This window comes from Hakea prostrata, chromosome 6, assembly GCF_041222555.1.
Source record: "Hakea prostrata isolate BN-2017 chromosome 6, UWA_Hpros_2, whole genome shotgun sequence".
Taxonomy (NCBI): Eukaryota; Viridiplantae; Streptophyta; class Magnoliopsida; order Proteales; family Proteaceae; genus Hakea; species Hakea prostrata.
In genome coordinates, this window is record NC_142605.1 from 8,187,870 (window position 1) to 8,211,809 (window position 23,940).

Genomic DNA, 23,940 nt, shown 5'->3' on the forward strand with positions numbered 1-23,940 from the left:
TCCCAAACTGCTATTCCTCCAGTATTCTGACATGCAAACATATAATGATCATATAAACCGATATGTGACATACTTCAGTGATCAATTGACTTGGGAGTCATATGTGGCCACCGTTCAGAATCAATTGATGCGGAATGTTGAGTGATACTCTTAGTCTTGTAACTTGTAAGTTGTAACTTGTAACTTGTAACTTGTAAGTTGTAATCTTCTTAATTCTTATGGAGTTATGGTTGTAAAATTTTGAAGACATTTAAGTGTTTAACAATTTATTACTTTGAATCTTTGATAGTTGGAAGTTTGAACTTTGATCACTTGTTGACTTGATTCTTGAATACTTGATGTGTAATGTTATTATATATTTGTATTTGATATTTGATGGTTGATAAATGATAACTCATTAACTTGAAGTCTTGAATTACTTGATATCTTTACATAATTACATTACATGTTGTCTCTAACTCTCTAAGACTCTAACTCTATATCTATAATCTCTATTCTCTAAGACTCTAACTTTGCATTACACAGAATTTCAGTTTTACACATAGGGTCGACGTAGGAGACATAGTTAGGGTTATTTTCTCACAAATCTAAGGCCACCAATGTGTTCAAAAGGCCTTAAATAAGCTAAATACCAAGTTTCAGCCCAACCAGAGCCCTAAAACTCACCGAGATGGGCTACCGAGACTACCGCCAATTTTCTAGCATATCTCGACCGAGATCTCGCCATCTCGGTCGAGATCTCGGTATTTCTGAGTGGCGAGATCTCGCTCGAGAACGAGATCTCCCACCATGATCTTCATGCATTCAATGCAGTCTTCCTCAAGTTCCAGCAGCAAACAAGTACAAACTGCAGCCCCCACCACCTTCCCCTTCCTTCTCTCTCATCCACAGCCTTCCCCCACCCCTTCTCTTACTTGCACAGCCCTAGGGGGTGCAGACCCTCTCCCTCCCTTTCCCTTCATTTCCAGCCAAAGTGCAACATTTCAGTGAAATTCGCCAGCTCGCCCGTTGGAAAACCTAGCAAACTAGTGAATTTCGCCAAGATTTCAACCCCCCCCCCCCCCAATTTCAGGGGGGATTTTAGGTCATTTTGGGCCCAAATTTGGTCTCTAGCCTAACTTGATGCCAATAAACACACTGGGACTTGGCAAATTCGAATTATTTCCTATAAACTGTTCCATGCAAATTCTCCTCCTAGCCACATTTGGCACATTACTTCTGAAGCCTGAATCATTGGAACATAACTGGAAAGAATGCCCGTTGACCTTGAAGATTCCACTATAAAATGGCTTCGTAATTTAAATTGTTTCCATAAATTCTTCCATGCATATCCTCCTCCCTAATCACATTTTGGAACGTTGCCTTTTGAGGCCTAAATCATTGGAATATAATTGATAAGACTGCCAATTGATCATGAAGATTTTGCTACAAAATGTCTTCCTAATTTGAATTATTTCCAGAAAATATTCCATGTAGATTTTCCTCTAAAACCACATTTGGCACGTTCCCTTTTGAGGCTGGAATCATTGGGACAAATTGGTAAGATTGTCCGTTGACCTAGAAGATTCCGCTATAGAATCGCGAGAGAAATCACCTAAAAATCACGAGAAATCGCCAAAATATCATAAGAAATCGAGATATTGGCAATACATCGATTGATTCAGCGATTTATCGCAATATATTGGTGAAATCTCGCCAATATTTTGCATCTTTTGGTTTCGAAGGCATTAAGAGTTCGGTATCTGCCAAACTCGACATAATTTGCTGAAATGTCTTACCATGTTTCCAGCAAGCCCCAGCCCCTCCCTCACCCTCCCCTACCCCCACAAGACACCCCTTGCCTCTCCCCTGTTCTACGCCAACCCTCCCACCCCATTCTCCTGCTGCCCAGCTGGACAGCAGAATTCCCAAACCCCCCACGACACTCCTATTCACTCCCCTGCCCTCCTATGACATTGTTAGCCCCTCCCCCACATTGCAGCATTGCCCCTGCCCTACGGCCCCTCCTCTCTCCCTCCCAATCCTCTCAGCGTCCCTTTCTCTCTCTCTCTTGCCTGCGGCAATAGAAAACAGAAAAGAAAAGGAAGAAAGGGAGAAAAAAAAAAAAAAAAAAAAGGGAAGAGACTAAAGAAGAGAAGAAGAAAAGAAAGAAAAGGGAGAAGAGGAAGAAAGAATCAAGACTTTGATATCCACCGATAGCCCTCCCAAGAATTATTCCAAACTCCTCCAATCCCAACCGCAGGAATCCACTATTCTTCCTATCTTCCTTAGTATTATTTTGCTATCCTCCTACTAAGAAAACTATCCCATCTTGGGTTTTGAGTTTTGACAAAACCCTAATTTTTCCTTTTCTTCAAAGGCTTTCGCATATAATTTTGATTAACCCTTTTCACCTCATATCCCTCGCAAGAGTTTCCAACAACTTTCTTGGTTATTCAAAGGCATCCCATAATATTTTAAGTTTTTGCTGGAAGATTCTGGGCAGATCCTTAATTCTAGGGGATCTTTCCAAGAAACCCTAAATCTTAGCATTGGATTCATATGATATACCCAATGCACGAGGCTCAATCTGGGGAGGGTCATATTTTATGCAACCTTAAGCCCGATTTGTGGAGAGGATGATGCATTTCCCCTAGGTTCACCAACATGAAACAATATAAAAAGTGAGATTAAATAAATCCCCTTTGCATAGTTGAATACACATGTGCTTATTTCCCATTATACACTCACAAGACACAACACGAACTCGCATAAACATGTTCACCAAGCACTACATTTATAGATCAACTATCTAACAAAACACAAAAACCATGCATTCTGATACATAGATACACTGAATCAGCTCACATTCTGATACATAGATACACTGAATCTGATGGAATAAATATCAAGATGATGCAAAAGATTCTGAATTGATTAACATGCCATAGTGCACAATAACATACCTACTGTTTACATCAATCAACATGAAATGTGATAGAAGCCGGCTAGCTATCAAATGGAGAAGAAAAATTAAACCGTTACCTCAAGTTTTGTAGGCCCCACCATAAACAGAAACAGTATTTCGACAGGAATTTACTAGATGATGCAACACCAGATGACAACGCCAGTTGAAAGATACCAAAGTTGAATGAGTTTCCACCTGGAGTACAGTTGGTAGAAAGGACATTCTCACTGACATTGAGCCAGCCTTCATAACCATCCATATGCCCACTACCACAATATAAGTAATCTTTTATGCAAAGGTTGTCAGCGTCGCAAGCTTTCTGCCAGCAAGTGTCATTGCGTTCCACAGCACATAAGTACCAGAGAGCGCCAACTATCTGCAAAAGAGCCTTCTACAGTTCAGATCCGTGCCAGAAGATCCTCAAAAAACATCTATGTTACAGTTCAACTTATAGTGGAAACCTTAGTAGTGGGAATAAAGGGCCAGATATTTCTTCTGCAAACTAAAAAAAGGACTGTTTAAGCAGGATCATATTCATATTAAACTCTTCCTGTAATATTTTTTTTGGCTCAACCAGTATTTAGCTTTTACTCTATATAGCCAGTTTAAGTAGATAGCCTCGATGAGATGATAACAATAAAAAGAGATAGTCAAAGTTACCAGGTGAATTCATAAACAAGTTCGAACATAAAATCTTTTATGTGATTTAAACCTTATCCCTACAATTAGGCAGTAGGCATAGGGCTACTGCCTATGCAACAGGACCTTCACTACATTTAAAGTCAATAGCATATTAACCAGACACACTCATGTCTCTATGATAGAAAGCCAGCTAAGTGAAGAGTGAATGTTTTAAAGTATCTTTCGATACAATACAGGTAGTATACACAGGTCACCTACATGATGCATACCCTTTTTTTTCTTTTGGGTAAATGGCATGTATTGGATTGAATCAGTGTATCAGCCGATATGGACTGAGATGACAAGATGAGATTGACACATCTCAATACCATCAATACATCTAATTAAGGGTTCAGTAGCTGCACTAACTTGTACCAGGCTATACATCTCAAAGCCATATCGATATAATTGAAACATTCTGTAAGAAATCATTTTCACTCAGATTCGTTATAAATCTTAATTCTAATGGGGAAATGAAGAACTCTCAACCAAGAATCTGAACTTTTTGCACCATCTGATATGTATCTCTCATATAATACGACACAATACCCTACATCTCTTAAAATGATCTACCCAATGAGATATTTGATACTGATACTTTACACCTTGCACACAATCATAGATATGCTATTGTAAGTTACTAGTAGCCAAAAAGAAAAATAAAATTTGAAATTATATACATAAAACCTATATAGTATGCTGGTTACGAGAATATTTGAAGACTCATCAACCCTGTTCTTCCAATGAAATTCAAATTGACTTTGTCTCTACCTCTAGACTCTAAAATTGGAACTAATTAACTTTTTATGAATGACTCTTTAACAAGATCAAGGAAATTAAAGTTTTCAAGGGAGAAGAGGCAAGCTAGGAAGAAATCAGAGTTCAAGGGAGAAGAAACGACATAAAAGGGTAGAAGAAGAAGAACCATAAAACCATTGCTGCACAATTGTACCTCACAAAGCTCAAAATTATATCTATAAAATCTGAATAATACGGTTGTTAAAAGAATACTCAAAAGACTAAACAATCCTATTCCTATCACAAAATCGAAATTGACTTCGACTCACTCTGGACTCTAAAAGTGAAGCTAGTTCTAACTTAAATGATGACTCTAACAAGATAAAGAAATTTTTAATTATTATTTCCAACAATAATAATTACTAAATATTCTACTGAATCTTCAAGATCCCATGAATTAATGAACCAAAGACAGTACATGTAAACAACGTCACAGCCCCTTATTTTTTATTGGGATATTATTAGAAGACACAATACCAGATTGCATGATGACTTTTTCAGACATAGGCTTATGTACTATTATTATTCAGTTGCTTGCTTCTATTCTTTTCAGTTTTTATTTTAGAACCTTGCATACAGCTTAAGGATTTTATTTCAGTTTCCTTGCTTGTAATCCAAGTCTCAGCTACATAAGATTATTTTATTAGCTGCTCTTTTTTTTCTTGGGGTGGGGGATGGTTCAAATATTAGCTTCTATTTTTTACTCAGCCTTAAGAGTCAATTTGATGTACAACCCATAAACGCACCCGAAACAATTTAGTGAATGGTTCAGCATTGCTTTGAGCATGTTTCTTATCCCATTGTGAGTCTGAGGGGCTGAAATCCTGGCTGTTGAAAGCGAAATCTCCTTCTCCCTATTTCCTCCTCAATCTTCTCTTCCTTGTAACCAATCCTCATCAGCTATTATCGTTGACACTACTGCAACCACTGTGAAGACCATCTGAAGGCGGTTACTGCTGCTGCATCACCAACACTCCAAGAATTGAAGTTATTGCTGCTGTTCCTGATCCAACAATACAGAGTTTAACATACACTGCAGATTTTGTTATGCCTTAGAGATTGCGGCCAACTCTGATGTTGCATAGCTCCTTATTCCACCATTAGAAGTAGCTGAGTTTCAAAGCACAAAATCCTTACAACAGGGCATCCACCAGACTCCAGTTCTAGGCCATTCTAGTGGAAGGATTGTTGTGAACAGCCAAAACCTCCTATTTACATTCCTGATTCATACCATCAGAACTGCACCAAACTTGCAGCAAAGCCTCCATAGCTCAGCTTTTCGAGGCCTACACTAAATCTTGATGTAACCAGGATAAGGCACTTCATATTTTAGGCCCAAATTCAGCCCACAAACATGCAACACCAAAGGCTGGTCAAATCTGACCAGGGATACTTTGGTCATTTCCTCACCTACTTTGGGCTCCAAAGTGCTGTAGAAAATCCAGAATACTTTTAGGATCACAGATCTACTTTTTGTTTTTCAACTGGACAAGTGGTTACAGTCCTAGCTTGAGTAGGAGTCCAACTTGGAATCCAATTTCAAAAGGGATTCCTTTCAGAGTTGATTAGCAAGCTGTATTTGTTTAAGAACTTTTACTTAGGAGTCCTTTTCTAGTTTTAAAAGCTAAGTCTAGTTGTAATCAAGGAAGAAATTTCGACCTTGCAAAAGGCCGAAATTTTGATGTTTCGGTCGAAATTGGACACTCTTTTCTGGAAATTTGAACTTCAATTTCGGGCCTCATACGAACTCAAAATGAATTGGTTTCTTGCATACTACCTATTTCAAGCATAATAAACACAATGGAACTAGTATTTTGCCAAAAAAAATTGAAAGTTTATCATTTAGGTATACTAACAAATGACTGGTTCCAATAAGTGCAAACTGTATTGCATACAGGCATAGAATCATCAGCATAAATGAATTGTTTTGTAGAATGGTTACATATACAATAAGTCAACAAAATAAAATGACCGACTAGATCAAGTGATGGTGTCTCACATATATTAAGTTGAAGCCTATATATCATATATACATAAAATAAAACTACTTAACTTTAGAAAATAATTATTAAAATCAGAAAATAAAAAAATGGTAGAAAATAATAAAAAGGTAAGTTTAACAAAACACAATCATAGATCATAGTCCTAAGCTAAACATATATTATTCAAGGCAATACAAGATCATTAAGGCATGAACAAAACAAAAATAGAAAAATGGGAAGTTTGAAACTGTTGGGTATGGCTTATGCTTCACATTCTATTGTAGCTATTGTGGCTTAAGAGGTGTTTGGAGGCAAAAAAATGAGCAAAAGAGGTGTTTGAAGGCAAACGAGTCGTGGAAATTAGGTGAAAATGTGATAGAAATCAACAAAAACTAAGGAAAAACAAGTTGGAATGTTGAAATGGTCGAAATTTCAGGTCGAAACCTCTGAAACGGTCGAAATCTTGGGATTTTCGGTCGAAAGTTGACATTTTTCCGAAATAATTGGAAATTCTTTTCGTTTTTGAAAAATGCAGACATTTCGACCGAAATTGTCGAAATTTCGGTCGAATATCCTTCTATGGTTGTACTAGGGAGTTCTAATCCAAAATTGGATTCCCTAAGTTGAGTTCAAGTTGGTTTTCTTTATAGAGTCCTAGTTATTTTCCTTCAATGTAGTATGGCTACAAATAGATCCCCCACCCCCAACAAAAAAATAAAATAAAAATTTTAACAAGGCAGTTTCTGATGAATAGAATAAAGAGGAGTTTTGAGGGAAGACTTGGTGTCATGGGAGGGAGGCCACTACTTGAGCTAATGGAATTTTCTTATTTGTCTGCAATTTTCCAAATTCTCTTTCTCCCTTTCACTCACCTGTGGCAGCCCTTAAAGAACCTTTAATCACTGATCTTCTTCAAGCATCAAGTAAGCAAACCCCCAACCCCTTTCCCATCCACTATCCTTTCTCCATCTCTCCCAACCTCCTTTTCAACCTTGCGGCACCATAGGAGAGCTCCCTTCATCCGAAATTCTGCAGCACCCTAATTCCTCCTCTAAATCCCAATCCCTCTAACATACAACTCCATCCCACCCTAACTGACCTTCGACCTAAGCAGCAAACCCAACCCTAGCTTCTAAGCCCTTCAATCACTCTCCCCCTTAGCCTTCATCAAAACCCTAACCCTAGGATTGAATCTGACACAGAAAAACAACTCCAGATTCAGTTTTTGTCCAAATTCCTCCTCACAAACCCCTGGCTGATGAACCTTAGTCCCTTTCCTCTGAACCCTAGCCACCCTCCCTAGAGTCCTAGATACATTAGGAGACCTAATTTTAGAAACCCTAGCTTGGGAATCAAATCCGAAACTGGTATTCCACAGGATCAGATCTAATTCCCAAGTTTTCCAAGCCCTATCCCTGCAGGGCCAAACCTATTCCCTAACCCAATCAACCCTAAGTCATCCCTAAACCCTAGAAACCCTCAAACTTAAACCCTAGCCTTTACCCAACCCTTACCTGAATTTCACTTCTGAAGTCCAAAACTACAGAAAAGTTTTGAACTAAATTCTATCAACCCTACGATCCTAACCTTGACCACCTCTCCTAAAACCCCATAACCATCTAACCAGCCCTAGAATTTCAACTGCAGAGTATATTTGACCTTGACAGCTTCTGTTCATTGAGAATTGACTCAGATCAGACCTGAAACAGTGAGATATTGTACTGCACTTTAATGTCCAAACACAGTGTAGGCTTACAAGCTATTGGCTAACATTCTAGGTTAGGTGTATTGGCTTTATTCATCTGAGCCTGTAGCCGGAAGTGTGGCTGAAATCAGGAGTGTGGCTTCTCCTCACTACCAGCTACACTTGACCCCCACGTTTGGAGAATTCTCGAACCCCTGATTTATATTGCTAACCTTCTAATTTTGTCCTCCTTTTCTACTTTCATTTGTGAGGTATTGGGGGGGATAGAGTAACCCCAATTTAGACACCTAAAGTGCAACCTGATGCAAGAACCAAGCCTCAGCACATCAATTGGAAGGCCAAGACTAAGAAAAGCCCCTGTGGTTACTGCCCAGCAGCACATTTTATTTTTCATGCTTTTTTAGCAAAGTTTAATAAGGAAGTGGCAGTATTGTAATCCTGCCCAATTAGAGGAGTATTTTAGTAATTCTTTAAATAGCTTTATAAATCATTAAAAGGTCCACAATTTAGGGTCGTGTTCCATGTAAAGGCCTGAATTATAAAAACCTATCTAAGTTAGAAATTCTATTTTCCTAGTTTAAATTAGTTTCTATTTTCCTAGATAGAGGTTAGTTTGGAGTTCTATTTGCATTGGTCATTGTTGTAAGTTCCTCCACTCAATGGGAAGGTACATCGAAGTATTCTCAGTTTTGAGCCCCTATGTGAGCAGCACTGCTGCAACTGTGTTCAATTCGGAAGGTGCAAGATTGAAAAACCATTAAGGTCCAAGGTGAAGTCAATTTGGATTCTTGGCAAAAAGGACTGCCTTCTACAACCATGGTAAGAAATCTCGGTCAGCCAGAAAACCGAGATCTTGGCCAAGATATGGCAAAAAAATTGGGGCCAACTCAAGTGAATTCGCAGGCCCATCTCGGGGGCTGTTAAAGGTCAGGTTAGGCTGAAACTTGGTATTTAGCCTATTTTAAGCCTTCTAAACACATTAGTGGCTAGGATTTGTGAGAAAACAAACCCATGTATGAGTTCCAACTCGACCCTAAGTTCGAAATTGAAATGATGAAAGAATGAACATGCAGTCTTAAAAAACATGAAATACCGAACCATTAATTGATATAATGAAAACCAAGTGACAACAGACATCAAACGACTTATATCATTCAAAATTCCATCCACACCAGTCGTTCAATACTCAATGGAACAATACAACATGATTAGTCTTGAGAATAGAGTATAAGCACCATAACTGTTAGAATTTCAACACTTGTAATCAACCTAGGGACTAAAAAGAAATTCAGAAATTAAAAGAAGAATAGAAGAAGGCTGAAGAAGAAGAAAAAGAAGAGAAGGAAAAGGGAGAGAACTTGCATGTATGTTTTGGCTCTCCCTTAGTACTGTATTTATAATGTAAAATCAATTCTTAGTTTAAGAAAGTTTCCTAAACTGAGTTACAACAAAAAGGAAAATTACATATTGCTCCCAAATCTACTAAAAATGAAACTATCCTAGGAAGATTACTTGTCAACCAAGCAATAAGAAAATTAGAAAGTAACCAAAATAGAGAGTAACTAAAATAAAAAGTAACCGAAATAGAAACCCAGATTTTTCAAAACTTGTACACCAAAACTGCTTCTCCAAAATAGAAACTTCTTCACAATAGAAAGGTGTGAACTAATGCACTAAGGCTGTTGCAATTCTCAACATTCTGCCTCTAGTTGGAGTATACACAAAGAAAGCTTCAGCTTGGATAATAAGAATAAACTTGAAAGGCAGTTCCAATCTTGAACCATGTAGCAATATTAGACGCCAATAAACACTAAGAGAACTTACACCCAAGAGATAATCAACATCAACTTAAAAAAAAAATTTAATTCTTCATATCGAACGAACTATCCAATAATGAAAGCAATCGGCGATATTGAAGATGAACAAAATCCAAAAGTATAACAGCATCAAAGGCACTATCCAAATAATGCCAGCAGTAGGGAGGAATCTCCACATTAACAGATAAAAATTGTAGCTCCAATATCCACACATAGCCTCTTGCAAGAAGGCAAAGTAGTAGGCAAAGGTATGGGTAAGTAAAAGGTAGTATTGATTACTTTAAACTAAGTCCGTAGGTAAGAAGCAGTACAGGTGATTGTGGACCAAGTAGGTAAGGTAGTATGGATTACCACAGACCAAGTAGGTAGATTAAGGTAGTATAGGTTACTACAGAGCAAGTAGGCAAGTAAAGGTAATATATGTTACTACGGACCAAGTAGGTAGATGAAGGTAGTATAGATTACTACAGGCTACGTAGGTAGGTAAAGGTACCCAAGTAACTAGTTAGGTGGTGTTGTATAATACCATCTTAGAAGGACAAAAATCTTTACCAATAATATTCTTCAAGAAGGGGAAATCTGAAGTAATCAGCCCTAAACAGCCCCCAAAGAAGGCCCAAGCCTGTCTAAAAGCAAGAGGCAACCCAAGGTTGGCGAAACCTGGATCGGAGTAGAATGTTCATTTTCCACCCTTGGATCGAGCCTCAATTAGTTGGTCAAGTCCATCGAATAAATTTTGATCGAAACTGTCGAAGTTTTGACCGAAATCACTGCATTTTCATAAATCGAAACAAAACCTTCAAGATTTCGTCGAAAACATAGGTTTCAAACAAAATTTTGCAAAGTTCAACTATTTCACAGGTTTGACCTAAATTTCACAGGAATCGACCAAAATTTCGCAAGTTTCGACACTCCTACTTGTTTTTCCTTGGTTTTTGTTGATGTTTATCCCCTTTTCACAACTTTTTTCCCTTCAAACACCTATTTTGCCTCCAAACACCTCTTAACCCACAACAGCTACAAAGAAAACTTTGGCAACAATAGAATGCGAAGCATGAGCCATACCCAACAGTTTCAAACTCCCTTTTTTATTTTTGTTTTTTTTATGCCTTCAAATTAATATATATTTAGTCTAGGACTATGATCTATAATTGTGTCGTTAAACTTATTTTCTTATTATTAGCTTCTTCTTTTTTCTGATATTAAAAAAGTATTTTTTTAAATTACATATGTAACATGATATATGGGCTTCAACTTAATATATGTAGGGTAAAACATTTCGCCTGGTTCGGTGAGTAGCGAACCGAAATACTCACCGAAAAACGAAATCACACAATCTCACCGGAAAATCATCGAAAAATGACCGAATCGGCGAAATATATGGATTTGAAATATTCCAAAATACATTTATTAACAAAGAAAAAGAAAATGTGAAATAGACAGGTAAAAGAAGATAGCAATGGCAGAAATTACATCTCTGCAACCACAAACCATCCATCTTCTTCCATTTCCAGCAAGAATCCAACTTCACAGAAGCTCATGACGTTCATCGTATCATCATCATCTTCCTTGTTGAGTCATATTCTGAAAAAAAAATCAAGAAATCGAGTGCAGTTCGTCTTGTTGAGCTTGTTGTGAGGTCCAACCTTCCTTTGAAGTTTGAAGAAGAAGAAGAAGATGAGTGCATCTCTTACTGGTTGGCCTTCCATCACCGAACAAAACCACAAAAGTTTTTCCATCGCCCAAAGTATACAGATGAATGAAGAAGATGAAATGAAGTTTTGGTAAGTGGATGACTTACAGGTTACGCTTTGCATTTGTAGCCATACGCATGGCATATTAAAAACACAAAATTGTAAAAAAAATATTAAAAAATTACTTAACGTGTGAAACAATGAAAGTGATACGACTAACATGACTTTTAAACTATTAAAAAATTGTTTAACATTGAAACGGTGAAAGTGACATGACTTGTTACTTGTTATCAAATGTTATTTTGTAATATTTTACACTGACAATCTGGTTTGTTTGCAAGTTATCATTATGGTATATTTGAAAAACTTTGTCCTACAGCTCATATTTTTTATTTGTGGATTTGCTATATCGGCGAAATCTTGCCGAGATTTTGCCGGTTCGCCTGGTTCTCCAGGTAACGAACCGGCGAACTCTCCTAAAATTTCGGACCTTGAATATATGTGAGACAGCGTCACTTGATCTAGTTGGTCTTTTTATTTTGTTGAATTGTTGTATATGTAACCATTCTATCAAACAATTCATGTACGCTAATGATTTTATGCTTGTATCCAATACAATTTGTACTTGTTGGAGCCAGTCATCTGTTAGTATACTTGAAAGATAAATTTTCCGTGGTATTTTTTTTGGCAAAATACTAGTTTCATTGTGTTTATTATGCTTTAAATAGGTAGGAGGCAAGAAATCAGATGAAATGGAGGTCATATAAGGCCTGAAGCCTAGAGTTGAAATTTAAAAAATAAAAATAAAAACGTATTAAGTTTCGATCGAAATTTCGGTCGAAACTTGGAGATTTTGGTTTTCGCCTAGGTTGAAACTTAGGTTTCGACCAAAATTTGCACCATGGTCAAGTCCAGTTTTATTTTGGGAAATTAATTCTGTTTTGATCTCTATTTTTGGAGTCCTAATTAGTGAGTTAAATTAGGTATTTGATTGTTAGTGTGAGTTGTAATTGGTAAGGATTAGGTTCCCTAATTTCTAGGAGCCTCATCTTAAAGGAGGTTCAATATAAGTCAAGTCCTATTGTAGTAAGTATTTGGATTCTAATTAGGTAGGGATTCATTAGTTGAGTCTAGTAAGGTTCTGGAGGCTATAAATAGCCTAGTCTTTAATGTAAGTTGGGAGTTTTTTATTATCGAATGAAGTTTTGAGAATTTGGCTTTGGTAAAGTCATAGGATCCCCTTTGGGTACCCTGCGGCTGGAATTGTGCTTCAACTCAAGGCTGCCATCTTCTTCCCCAAGCACTCAACCTCAGATCTCAACAAGTTTCTTTGGCCACAAGTTAAGTAGCCCTCAACCCCTTTCCCCTGCAGTTTAAGACCATCCCTAGTTCCCTACCCTCTTCCCCACTACGATGACCTCCTCCTTTTCCCCCTTTCCCTGTAACACGGCAAGCTCCCCTCCCCCCATTCGACTTCATTCTCGGGCCCTTTACCCTCCCCAAGTGTTGCCCTAACACTTAGAGAACATCCCTAATAGCTACTGTCCACTCAGCCCTAATTTCACAGTTTTCTGAAAATTCTGCAACTCATCTTCCCCTTTCAAGTTCTGCAGAATTTTTAACAAACCCTAGCTCAACTTAGTTCAGACCTAAACCCCAACTCCAGCCCTTGTTTGGACCTTAGAACCCTTCCTCCTGCGACTGAGTTAAATTTCCTTGCTGGACTTTCCTGCGCTAACACTAATTTAGGGGAATTATCTAGAAACCCTGCAGCACCCTCCCCCTCTTTCCCCCATTTGGCCCCCTCTTTTTTTCAATTTTGGTCGTTGCAGGCCAGTTCCGAAAATTCACAACAGTATCCCCTCCACCACCAAAAAAAAAAAAAAAAAGGGGGAGAGAGAGAGAGAGAGAGAGAGAGAGAGAAAGAAAGAAGAAAGAAAAGAGAATGATCAAGAAAGAACCCAAGAACTTACCAAGAACCCTAGAATTTCACACAAGATTCAGATCTACACCTTAGAACCAAACTATAAAACCCCAAAGCCCTACCATACCTAACTGCAATCTTTCTTTTCAGCTCTAGGGTGATTCTTGGTATCTCAAAACCATCCCATAGGAATTTTGTTAAAACCCTAACCATCTCAAAATTAACCCGTATCAAATTAGCCAAATCCTAACTTGTTTCTAGGATCTTCCAAGACCCAAAAACATCCCACAGTCATTATTAAATCATAAACTCGTTACCATCTCAATTACTGCAACCCATTTAGTTTTGATAAGCCAAATCTCTCCAAGTGTTTACCCATCTCAAACTTCACCATTAGATCCATCCCAAAATAGTGTTACTTCCTCCCACCATCAACCTATCTAGGTTGGTTAAGAATTTCTAATTCCCAGGATTGGTTCTTTATTTGCTGGCTCACAAAGGAGAGGCTTCTGGGGTAACCATAAGGTTAGGGAGATACACATCTCAAGACCCTAAACCCTAGATTACATTAAGGCTATATGGAGGTATCCATCAGATCTTATCCTAAATTAGCAGTAGATACACTTAATGGGTCTGTCTATCCAAGGGCCTCGGAATTGTCAAGCTATAAAAGGGAGAACTTTGCAAGAGGCAGCTGTGCTAACAGATGTAAAATTTAAGCAGGTGAGGAGAGAATTGAATCAGCCAGCAGATTACATGACATGGATTCAGATAGCACAGCAACAATGAGATGGGATCCTAGTGGTTTCCCTAAGGCTGCGTTTGTTTGCAAAGGTGGGGTGGGGAAAAAAAACATGTGGGCCCCATGTGTAGTGGGGTGAGGGAGAAGAGAAGGAAAGGAAAGGAAAGTGTGGAAATGTATTAATTGTGGGTCCCACATTTCACTTTTCCATATTTTTCCACAAAATCCCACACTTCTTGTGGGGTTTTGAAAAGGCTTGGGGTGGGAAAGTTGAGTTGCCACATCACCAAACAAGTTTCCTTGAATCAAAGAAACTTGTCTCTCACTTTCCCACCCCAAGCAACCAAACAATTTACACTTTTGAGATTTAAAGGAAAAGTAAGAAAAGTTTGTTTTTTTAAAGAATTTTCCCACTCCTTTTTTCCCACCCCACCTTCATTCCAGCAAACAAATGCAGCCTAAAGATTTAATTGATCTAATTCAATGGTATGTGGCAGCACATGTTTACTATAGCATGTAATTGGGCTTCATTTCCTATTTAGAATACCAGTTAAGAGGGATGCCCTCCTTGTTTGGATTCTCATTACCCCTCTATAAAGGGGCTCTAGGAGAATGCCTACCTTTTGTATAAATCTTTTCTAATAGATAAATATCACGTTCTATTAAAAAATTCATCCATTGTCCTTCCATTTCCAATTTACACCCCTCTATTTTCTGGCAAAAAAGAATTTGTTTTGCATGCATGCAACTAAATTGTCAAAAGACGATGCCAATACCCTAACACTTTCCAAATATGCAAACACTTTAACATATATACGTAATTCACAAACAAAATTCATATTCGTTTACCTTTCAATTTTATCTGATATAAAACTATGAACAACCAAAGTTCACAACTTTGCGAAAGGAGACACTCTAGGGACACCCCAATACCCTGGACATTTCCAACTTGTGCTTCCCACTCACCATCCTGATTTAAGGCACTCAAAAACCACTTCATGAACAGCCCTTTGTAATCCATCTGGAAGATCATCCAGAAAACTATTTGTATTTCAGTGTGGTAGCAACTACCAGATAAATATAAGTCAAAAAACCATTGAAAGAATACTGAATTTCATCAAAGTTCATGCATGAATAACAGAGCAGATAGGCAAATAGGCAAATTAAACAGGCAAAATAAGAAAAAGTGTGATTTCACACAGCATGCAAACTTGCCCAGCTGTGAGAACAAAATATATCAGTGGTGAAGCGTATATTTGTTGGTACTTACATGACTTGCAAGCATGTAACACAGCAAATAATAGGCAGCACCAGCCCAAGCAGTTTCAGCAAAAACACCAGCAGTCCTTTTTAGTTCTGACATCAGGGGTTTGATTCGGAATAACCTTGGAACAAATTGGATCAAGATGATGAAAAGTAATGCCTGTTTTGTAGCAAGCACATCTAAGGGCTTTGACCTTTGAAGGAATCTCCAAATTACAATCTGAACATACAAAAAAGTCATCAGTCCAACACTTCCACCCACCCAACTCCATTAACCAAGAAGTTTCTGAAATTCTTCTAATTCAACCGTACATCTTAATATCTAATAGCAACAAAATAATATATTAACTTCCTACGTACACATGAACCATGCAACAGAACATACTTGCTCAGAAGAAACTTGGCCTATGCATAAAGCAGCACTTACATGCATAGTACAGCACAAAAAGATGCTAGCAAGGAATAACCAGCAAGCAACTATATGGACACGATCAACCCATCCTAATACTATGCAAATTACTTTCAGTAAAACATAGGTTCCATCAAATAGCAACTCCACAGCATCAAAATGAACTCAATCACAAGGATCACACAGCTTCATGCTTGGGGAAGTCAAATGAAAAATGCACTCTTTTTTAAGTATAATGCTAGTTATTATAAAATGTTCTGATAGACAAAATTGTTTTGACACACCCAATCACATGACACATTAAAAGACAATAACCACCAAGATTAGAAGAGTAAAGTTAGGAATGATGTGGAACAGTGGAAGCAGCAAGTAGGAAAATCCTAATGCAATCAAAGGTTCCAAAACTGCAGTTTTGGGTTCACTACAGGCCCACAAGAATGATATATATCCCAATTTAAAGATATACTGGCGTGAATTGTTCTCAATAGCAGTATTTGACCCATATGCGTAGTTATCAAAGGGCTGTGGCAGGTGGCAACCACAGCATTTAAAGGTCTGCCCAAGCGCTTGGCTGTGAAGCAATCCCATGGAGAATAAAGCGTTATGGTGTTCTAGGTTATAACCATTTTAATTGGCACACATTGTGAAATCCAACCCAAACCCTAACCTGGACACCGTATCTGTTTTAGATGAAGAAGGGCTTGTTTGATGTTTGACCTTGAAGTTGGACCTTGAATACAGTTTTGTTATCCTTGGAAGGTCCTAGGAAGTCAAGTCAGACCTCTCCCTTAGTGTTGATCCGAAGACCCGAAGTGAAAGAAGAAGACTTTGTGCGCCATCTCAATGGAAGACATGGTGTTTGACCCAGAACCCATGATTGATGATGGATTTTCCCTTTTTGAAAACCTTTTCTGTTTTGGAGTTGAACGGCAACTTAGTGTTGAAGAGCTTGATTGATGGGCTTAAAGCCTATTTGGACATGGTTTGAAGGCATCCCTCCATGCTAGGTAAGTTGTTTGTTGAGTTGTGAGAAGCCCATCCAAAGATATTGAGGTTAAGACCCTTAATTCCCTATTTTTAGAGTTGCTGACTTGTTTGGTCGACTGATTGGTCGATTGGCCAATCGACCAACCAATCGACCAATAGGGTCATTAAGGTCAAAATTGGAAATCCTGGCATTTTTAGGAGTTTTTGTGCTATTTAAAAGGGGGAACTCCGTGTTTTTCACTCATAATTAGTTCTAAACCAATGGAGAACGTGGGAAGAACCCTAGGACCTCCTCTCCAAAGCCAAGGAAGATCCCCAAGCATTTGTTCAAGTTTCTTCATCGTTTCTTCTTCTAAAAAGGTTAGTAATCGAATCAATTCTTCTTTGAGCTATTCTCTCTTCTATTCTTCTGATCTCTTGGTTTTGAGAAAGGTATTACGCTACTGTAATGGCCTCTTCTTTGATTCTATTAGCCTTAGAGTGAATCCCCCCATTCACTCTATGTTTTGAAGTTCTTGAAGCCATATGGCGATTATTCTTGAAATTGACTTTACCTATGATCTTGATCACTCCCTCATTATTTTTCTACTGATCTTGGTGATTGTGGGAAAGATCTCACAACAATATTACAATCTTTCCTTCTATCCCCATGATTGAGGGGTTGATCTCTAAGTTTCCTTTTCACCAAGGGAAACCAAAAAGGGGGTGATTTTGGGAGGAAACCCTTGGGTAACCCTCATGAGAGGGTAACCAAATTGGTAAAACCAATGTTTCTGTTAATTTGATGGATCCTCCCCAATGCTATTCTTGATTTTTAAATACTAATTCTATGTTTCCCTTACTCCTTGTGAACCTACCTTGGGTTATTATGAGAGTTGATTTTGGGTAACCGTCATGAGAGGTATCCAAATTGGGGAACCCTAATCCTCTTTTAATTCGTTGGATCCTCCCCAACACTTTTTTGATTGTAAATTTTATGCTTCTCTTTACCTAGGGTGAATCTTTATTCTCCCTAATCTTTCCATGAGAGCCACGGACTATATATGATGAAACCCTAATCCTATGATTCAATTAGGATCCTACTTTTTGACCATGTTTGATGTCTAGACCTTCATAGATAGTCTTAGTATGTTTTTGGGGAACTCCCCTTCGAATTTCAGACCAATCGGACTTCAAACGAATAAGTTATGACCGATTTACGGTTTTCTACCCCGTACTGTTCCATTGGTCGACTGGTTGGTCGACTGGTTGGTCGACTAGGCCAGGCTGCCAACCAATCGACCAACAGAGTCAATGACCTCAAATTTGCTCTGTTTTGCTTATGTTTCGTCTCCGATTGTTAGGGTTTGTTCCTTATGTTCAATACATGTTTGTTTAGGGTTATTTTGGTGATCTTGGACTTGCCCTTTGATCTCTTTCTCGAAGTTTATGAAGTCGAATATGGGTGAGTACTCCACTCACAATATGCATATTTACATACTTTGTTATGATGTGATTCGAATGTATGATTCAGCTACTGTTGTTTTACTTTCTTTACATTACATTACTTCTGTAATTACAGTAAGTTACTCATATTGACTTACATACTAGATTCAGTTATGAATGATGTGAATATGGTTTGGACTTGATTTGATAAGGGTGATATGATTGTGTGATATGAATGCCTAGGTTGTGATTGGGGAATGGGGAATGCCCTTTTGGCGTTTCTATCATTAGACACCAGTGGAGGTGGTATGAGACACATTCCTATGGTGCCCCTTGGCACTTCCCCTGATTACTGGTTAACATACCTAGGACTGGTCTAGAAGTGTTTGGCTAGGTAAACCCTTGTCATATCAGAACGAGTAACCCGTGGCAGCAATGGGGATTTGTGGGCGCTCAAGACCCGTGAGTTATATCCGTAAGAGGACATAGATCACATTGTGGGGGCCATTCATTGGTACGGTTGCAGAAGTGGAACATGGGCCCTTGGACATCAAGACCGGTGAAATGATCCGTGAGAAGATATGGGAACTTCTTGTTAACTTGATGTAGCTAACCAATAGGATTAAGAGTCTACGTAACCGGGAAGGAGACGGTGACTCTAGTGGGAAAGGTATCGGAAAGGATTGCGAGAAGTGAGGAATGGACGTATCTAACCCTAAGTAGATGTGACTCAGTAGATGACTTGCATTGGGCTAAGATTATCCCTGTACACGTGCCAGTACTCAGGCCAAACGGTGATGTGAGGGACTGTTGACCTAAACCCCAGCCGAGGATTTCCCACCCAGAGGAGTATGGTGCTATGACTTAAAGCGTGTCTGCCAATAGAGACCAGCATACATATATAGAGTTAGAAGCATACTTGCACATATTGTTTCATATGTTTGCCTTGGAATGTGTGTGAAGATGTTTATTGTGATTGGATACTTGCTGAGTTCTTTTGAACTCACTCCTTTTTGCAACATCTTTTGTTAGACTTACCTGCAGGTATTGTTGATTATGATGGTCAATACTATGAAGACCAAGTTGGTGACTCTTATGGTACCCAAATTACTGGCTACGGTATCTACGACGGTGAAGACTACCAGGCGAGACTTGAAGCTTATCAGGATTAGTTCGACTCTTGCACTTGAGTGCCAGCGATGGGACATCGTCTCATTCTCTTTTTTATCTTTATTAGATTCGTTGAGATCTTAGTTGTTTGTACCCCTTTTATGTTGGGAACCATTCGTAATCTTTCTTTTGCTTTTGATCTACTTTTCCGCTGCTGTTGTGGAGTGATTTTCCGCCTCACTCTACACTTGATTGGTATCATTTTCCGCACTCTGATGTTCTTTTGTGATCTTTCTGAGATCCTTTCTTGATTTTTATTATTAAATTACTTGAATACAACGATTTGTTCTTGTTTTTTATTATGTTATTGTACTAAGTGGATATAATCGTTCCGAAACTTGATCTTCGGGGTTGTGGATCACTCCTCTGGGTATTCCCGATAGTGTACTGGCTGACTGGATGTGACACACATAGCATATTAAAAATTATATAAATCCATAACAAGAAGCCTTGTCCCAACTAAATAGAGTCGGTTACATGGATCATTGCCTTCCAATCAGCCCTATTTGAGGCCATACCAGATAGAAGGTCTAAGCTATGCAAGTCCTTCCTCACCACTTCTGTTAAGGTTATCTTAGGTCTGCCCTTAATTCTTCTAACTCCTTCAATCTAGACTAAATTGCTTCTCTGAGAGGGGGCAATTAAAGATCTCTATTGAAGGTGACTGTGCAATCTCCATCGACTTTCTCGTAACTGAACAATTATCAGAGCTACTCCTAGACCAGCTACAATATGATCATTCCTTAATTTATCCTTCTCAGTTTTGCCACACTTCCATCTTAGCATCCTTATTTCTGCTCCATTAAATTAATCTATTTGATGCTTCTTAACAGTCAGCCAACATTATGCACCATAAATTATAGCTGGTCGTAATGCAGTCCTATAAAATTTTCCTCTGAGCTTTAAAGTAATACATCAATTGCACAAGACCCTAGACACACCTCAACACTTCATCAGTCCTATTTTAATTCTTTGAAAAACATCATCCTTTGTATCACTTTTTTATTTATAATGGAACCAAGGTACCTAAAATAATCACTTTGTGAATCCTCTTATCAAGTTTAACCACCACATCAGCCGTCCAATCACGAACAAAGCTACATCCTAGATATTCCGTCTTTGTTCTACTTAGCTTAAAGCCTTTTGAATCAAAATTGCTCTACATGATTCTAACTTGGAATCAATCCCTACGTGTGTCTCATCTACTTGAACAATATCATCAACAAAAAGCATCCAACAATGAACCTCATCTTGAATGTCTTTGGTTAAATCATCCATTACAAGCATAAATAAATATAGGCTCAAAGTTGATCCTTGATGTAGCCCAATGGTTATCAAGGATTCACCACCTGGTCCCCTACCCTTCTCATACTTATCACTAAAACATCATACATATTTTTAACTATGTCCACATATTTACTTGCAACATTCTTTTCTCTAGTACTTCTATTATGAAAGATAAAAAAGGGCAGAGCAACCCAGTTTTGATTGTCCTTTAACTGGATATCCCCTTCTTGTGCATGTAAAAAGGGGATAAATAAATCAATCAAATTCCGAGAGGCTTGCCAAATTAATGCTCTAGGTACATCATAAGCTTTTTCTATGTCAATAAAGACCAAATAAAGATCTTTCTTACACTCTATACCTTTCCATAAGTCTATTAATAGGGTATCCATTATAGATCATCAGACCAAATTGGTTCTGAGTAATAGTGGTTTCATGTCTCAAACAAGTTTCAATTACTCTCCCATAATTTCATAGTACGACTAATCAGTTTTATGCCTCTATAGTATTAATAGCTTTGAATAATTCCTTCTTTTTTCAAAAATTGGGGCCACGTCACCATGATGCTTCTCTTCCATTCATCTGCCCTTTTCCTTGTGCTCATAATTTTGTCAAACAACTAGGTCAGCCAAACTAGCCCATAGGTTCCTAAGTCTACAAAAATGTGAAATAAATAGTAGCAATCATAAAAAGGCTAGATATTCATCAAAAAACCAAATAAACAAACTAAACCCATCCTACTTCGTACCAATGTAGCATATCTATGAAGTTTAACCGGTTAATTTTACTTTTAATGAGACTTTATGTACTAGATATTGCACAAAACCAATTTTTTAACTAATCCAGGATTGCTTAAATCTGGTTTATATCAAAGGAGTTACATTCCAGTCAAACCTTGTTTAGTCTCCATGAAATTTTGTCAATTGCTCTAATGAAAATACTTTTTAGATACCAAATCAAATGCATATTTTACTGCACTTGTGTCCATTAGCAGTGTTTTACCACATTAAGATTTATGGAACTTTTAAATTTGAGAAGAAACCTTTTTCAATAGGCCATTGTTCTCGTCCAATCACCCACTCCTCAAGTGCCGGCATCATCAGAAAGAATATCCATAGGAATTTCCATAAAAGGAACAAGACTCTAATTGCTTTACTAGACTCACTCTCCCCCAAGTGTACAGGAAAAAATGGAAACAGATTCTTGAAAGACCACATATAAAGTAACAAACAATTTACGAGAAGGTGGGTGATGCCGTGATAGCACTCATACCCTTTCAATGGGGCAAAGTATCCAAGGAAAATACACAATAGCCCACTAGGGTCAAGTTTACCATGGTCACGATGATTGTGTGCAAAGGCAACACATCTAAAAACCTTCGAAGGAACAGTGAAGGATGTGGAACCCAAGAGAAGGTTAAGGGAACAGTGCTGCTAGCCCGCTGAAACACTCAAGAAGGCATCCGATTAGTGAGATATGCAACCAAAAAATTGCATCTCACCAAAAATGAGGCTGGACATTTAAAGAAAATCAACCCATTTTGGTAGGTGTATCCATATAACGGTCTACTACATGCCATGATCAGTTAGGTAAAATTGGAGATCTCCCACAATGTACTCAGTTCCATTATGGATACAAAAAACGGAGATATTAATTTGGGTTGTGATTTATCCTAGGTTGACCCCCCCCCAACCCCAAGAAAAGGGCCACAGCCCAACCATGAGTCATGGAGGCCAAATCCATCCCAGGGGTAGAATGGTCAATTCCTATCCTTGGATTGAGCTATAATGAGACCAAAATTCAGAAAATTAATTTATTTAGAAGTCTTGTGAGTCAAGTCATGTTGAAAGAGTCTAGTTTGCTTGCAATTTGGTTGCTTATATCTCAAGTTATCTAATTAGCATGTGTTTAATTAGATGACTTAAGAGGGTTTAAGTGGGATTTCAGATCCAAGGGCTGAGATTGCATAGTAATTAGATTCCTTTTGACAAAGTGTTTCAGAGTCCAAGTTAGGTTAACAGTTAAGACATCAACCTTGCCTGTCTCCTCAAACTCATCTGGAAAATTGCCTCTAGGTATAATTCTATTTGGGTTTCTTAGGTGTACTCCCACTTGCTAAAATCTGATTCCATCTGGACTGCTCCCATCCCCTCCAACCCTTCTTGGGTCTAGAGAAAGCTTCTCCTTCTCCGCCTCCTGGCTCTTCTTGTCATTTCTACCCAAATCTCCACCAGATCATCCACCTCCTTCTGGCTTGACCCGTGGCATCCGTCGGGCATTCTCTTTACCCTCATTGGCCCCCGCTCTGTCTATGATACCCGAATCCCCAGGCTCACCCCTCTCTCTACCTTCATCTCTAATGGTTCATGGTCCCCTCCCCCCCCCCCCTTTAATGCTAGTAACTCCCATGACTCCACCATATGGCTTCCCACCTCCACCAAGCTATTTACCACCTCCTCTGCCTAGAATCTCCTTAGACTCCCCTCAACCCCTGCACCTTGGGCCCACCTAGTTTGGTTTTAAGGTCACATTCGCCGTCATTCCCTTACCCTTTAGAGAGCTCTTAACTTAGCCCTACCTACCAAAGCCTTCCTCATTAGCCATCACATCCCTGTTAACCTTAACTGCAACCTTTGTTGGAACTGTCCAAAGACCTTGAGCACCTTTTCTTTTTATGCCCCTTCTCCTGGTCTCTTTGGGAGAAAGCCCTTGCCTCCATTTGGCCTAGGTCGAGGCGCTATTATGGCTTTGCTCAAGATTGGGCCTGGTGCTTGCGAGTTTTCTCGGGTTCCTCTCTTTGCAATCAAGTTGGTAGCTAGTGTTTGGTGCGGCTATCCACCACTTATGGTGGAGGCGAAAGAAAGCTTAGGCGTTGGTCTTCCAAATCTCTTTCTCTTGATATGATTTGGAAGGCTATCTGTTTTGAGGTATCCTCTAGACTTCTTTTTTCTCCCCATCCCCCGGTGATTGACTCTCCCAGGAATAGGCTAATTGTTAGTTCCTGGAATCTCACCTCCTTTAGGCCCACAATTTGAGAGGCTTGTTTCCCCCTCCCCCATTTTGCTCCCTTTGTATTCTTGGCGTTGTTGTCTTTAATATACTTCCTTATTCA

The 23,940-nt window shown here is 38.6% G+C and overlaps 1 protein-coding gene across 2 annotated transcripts in view; it reads right to left on the minus strand.

The window, feature by feature from the left end:
* The window catches only part of LOC149012197 (putative cyclic nucleotide-gated ion channel 5), an 83,528-nt gene that overhangs the window by 35,010 nt on the left and 24,578 nt on the right, over positions 1-23,940 (minus strand). For both annotated transcript variants that reach the window (XM_089159099.1, XM_089159098.1), the window contains exons 4-5: positions 15,561-15,773; positions 3,025-3,323 (exon numbers count right to left, since the gene is read on the minus strand). In XM_089159099.1, the coding sequence (XP_089015225.1) occupies positions 3,025-3,323; positions 15,561-15,773 (512 nt within the window). The remainder of the gene's footprint in view (positions 1-3,024; positions 3,324-15,560; positions 15,774-23,940) is intronic.